Source organism: Babylonia areolata, chromosome 18, assembly GCF_041734735.1.
Source record: "Babylonia areolata isolate BAREFJ2019XMU chromosome 18, ASM4173473v1, whole genome shotgun sequence".
NCBI lineage: Eukaryota > Metazoa > Mollusca > Gastropoda > Neogastropoda > Buccinidae > Babylonia > Babylonia areolata.
The window spans coordinates 51,369,425-51,371,924 of record NC_134893.1 but is presented as its reverse complement, the minus strand read 5'-3'; the positions used below and the strand labels follow the sequence as shown (position 1 = coordinate 51,371,924).

The 2,500-nt window shown below is 40.4% G+C and overlaps 1 protein-coding gene across 1 annotated transcript in view; it reads right to left on the bottom strand.

Moving 5' to 3' along the window:
* The window catches only part of LOC143292051 (uncharacterized), a 14,597-nt gene that overhangs the window by 10,427 nt on the left and 1,670 nt on the right, over nt 1–2,500 (bottom strand). The window contains exon 3 of the mRNA XM_076602223.1: nt 2,157–2,279. Coding sequence (XP_076458338.1) covers nt 2,157–2,279 — 123 coding nt within the window. The remainder of the gene's footprint in view (nt 1–2,156; nt 2,280–2,500) is intronic.

The following is a 2,500-nucleotide window of genomic DNA, read 5'->3' as shown; positions in this document are numbered from 1 at the left end:
TCAACACTGCAGTGAGCTGAGGGACACAAGTTAAATGGTGAGTGGAATCACAGAGTATTTGAAATAATAGTTTCACTTTCAGTTTCAGTTTCAGTAGCTCAAGGAGGCGTCACTGCATTCGGACAAATCCATATACACTACACCACATCTGCCAAACAGATGCCTGACCAGCAGCGCAACCCAACGCGCTTAGTCAGGCCTTGAGAAAAAACAAAAAAATAATAATAATGATAATAATAAAAATAAAATAAAATAAAAGAAAAAGAAATAAGTAAATTAAATAGATAATAGATAAATACATACAACAGAACTACTACTACTAATAATAATATTTATAAGGCGCAAAAACTTGATGAAGTCAACTATAAGCGTACAAAATAAATAAATAAACAAATAAATAAATAAATATTTGAAATATAGAGAAATAGAGATCACGAAAATTACTTTATGTACTTTGTGCAAGAGAAACGACTCATAATGAATGCAAAAAAAAGTCAATAACATCAATGTCTCCAAATGACTTTGAATGACACTCTTTCATGTAAGTAAGGCTTCATGAACTCACAGTTGAAATTTAAAAAAATAAAAATAAAAATAAATTAAAAAAAGGGGGGGTGGGGGGGTGGAAGGTATGCTCAACTGTAACATCAAACAGTGAACAAATGAATTATTTCTATTTAAAAAAAAAAAAATAATAATAATAAAAAAATTTACTTAATTCTTTTGCAGATTTTGGAGGAAGAATCACACTACAAACAATTTTACTTTCCAGATGAAACACTAAAACAGGGTGTACCAACTTGAAAGGAAAGAAATATATAAGTTAAATCAATTTTTGTCATTTTGAGGAATTTTCATAAGCCTTCTTTTTTTCTCTTTTTTTTCTTTGTGTGTGTGTGTGTGTCTGTGTCTGTGTGTCTGTGTGTCTGTGTGTGTGAGTGTGTGTGTGTGTGTGTGTGTGTGTGTGTGTGTGTTGTGGGGTGGGTGGGGTGGGGGGGAGGAGCAATCCTTCAATATGGAAACAGATAAAGCAAATCATTCCATTATATATTACATTGAATTTGTCACCCAGTACAGCTCTCTCACATTTGACATTTGCTGCTCAATCTATATTTTCTCAAGGTACAGCAAAGTGGTGATGTATTTCAACAGACCTTTGAAAGCAAAAGAATGTATGACATGATAATATAAATATATCAAGAGATGGGGAGAGATGTATATGCACAAGTCAAGTAAAAATTAAAAAAAAACAAAAAAAAAACAAACAAACACCACCACCACCAACAACAACAAAAACCTTTTATCAAAAGTAAGTTTTAAAAATATTTACAGATTACATCAACATTGCGCACAACAAACACATCGCATGAGCATGTAGGATGGAAGGGGACACATGGTGTGTGTCCATCGAGATCGATGATGACCATCGTTGTCATCCAGCTGGGGGATGGGGGGAGGGTGGTGGTGGGGTGGGGGGATGCTCATGAATCTATCTGTGAATGCGCAGATGGCTGAATAGTCCAATCTGACTGATGACTTGCGCGATGAGTTTGTTTAAAGTGAAGAGGAGTTGCGCAACGTCGACCTCACTCTCTCGTCCGGGTTCACCAATTTCCTGTGGCAAGACTAAGTCGAGACGACTGGAGGATGAGCACGGATGCAGTGGATGACCAAGATATCCTTTCGGTGTCTCATCTTGCTTTCTGCACTCCACAGTGCGTTGCTGTAACCGCCTTCCTCTCCGTTGAACCGATAGGTTTCTTCCGCAGATTCTGCCAGATCCAGACTTCACATGCATGGGTAGACACACCCCAAGGGCCAACTGTGTGTGGCATGCACACAGCACGGTGGAGCTAGATGGCCCGTCGGTGGCTCTCCTGAGCCGACGCCCTTTTATGGATCTCGTTTTTAATTCCATAAGGGTGTCTAACCACCTGCCGCACCAGTCCCGCAAGGGACCGGTGGGAGTGCTGGTTTAGTCGCCGGCACCCCGACCCTGAACAGGTTGTACTGGATTACAGGTTACCAGTAGCAGATCTAATGACCTGACCAGGTCAGTTCAAGGGGACACATATGAATGCGTGGATGGTGGTGGGGAGCGAGGGGGTGGCCACAGACAATTGTAGTGACATGAACTAAGTGACATGACACGGTACCTTTTTCCTTTCAGCCTCAATCTCCGCCAGTCGCTCCGCCTCCAGCCTCATCTTCTCCCTCCTCTCCTGCTCCATTTCAAACTCTTTCTTCTCATTCTCCAGCTGCTCTGCTTCACATTTTTTCTGAAACAAATTAAAGGTGACATTTTGTGTTTTGTTGTTTTGTGGGTTTTTGTTGTTGTTGTTGGTTTTTCTTGTTTTGTGTGTGTGTGTGTGTGTGTGTGTGTGTGTGTGTGTGTGTGTGTGTGTGTGTGTTTGTGCATGCATTGGTGGTATGTATGGTGAATGTGTGTATGTGACTCTGTGTGTGTATGTGTGTGTGTGTGTGTGTGTGTGTATGTGTG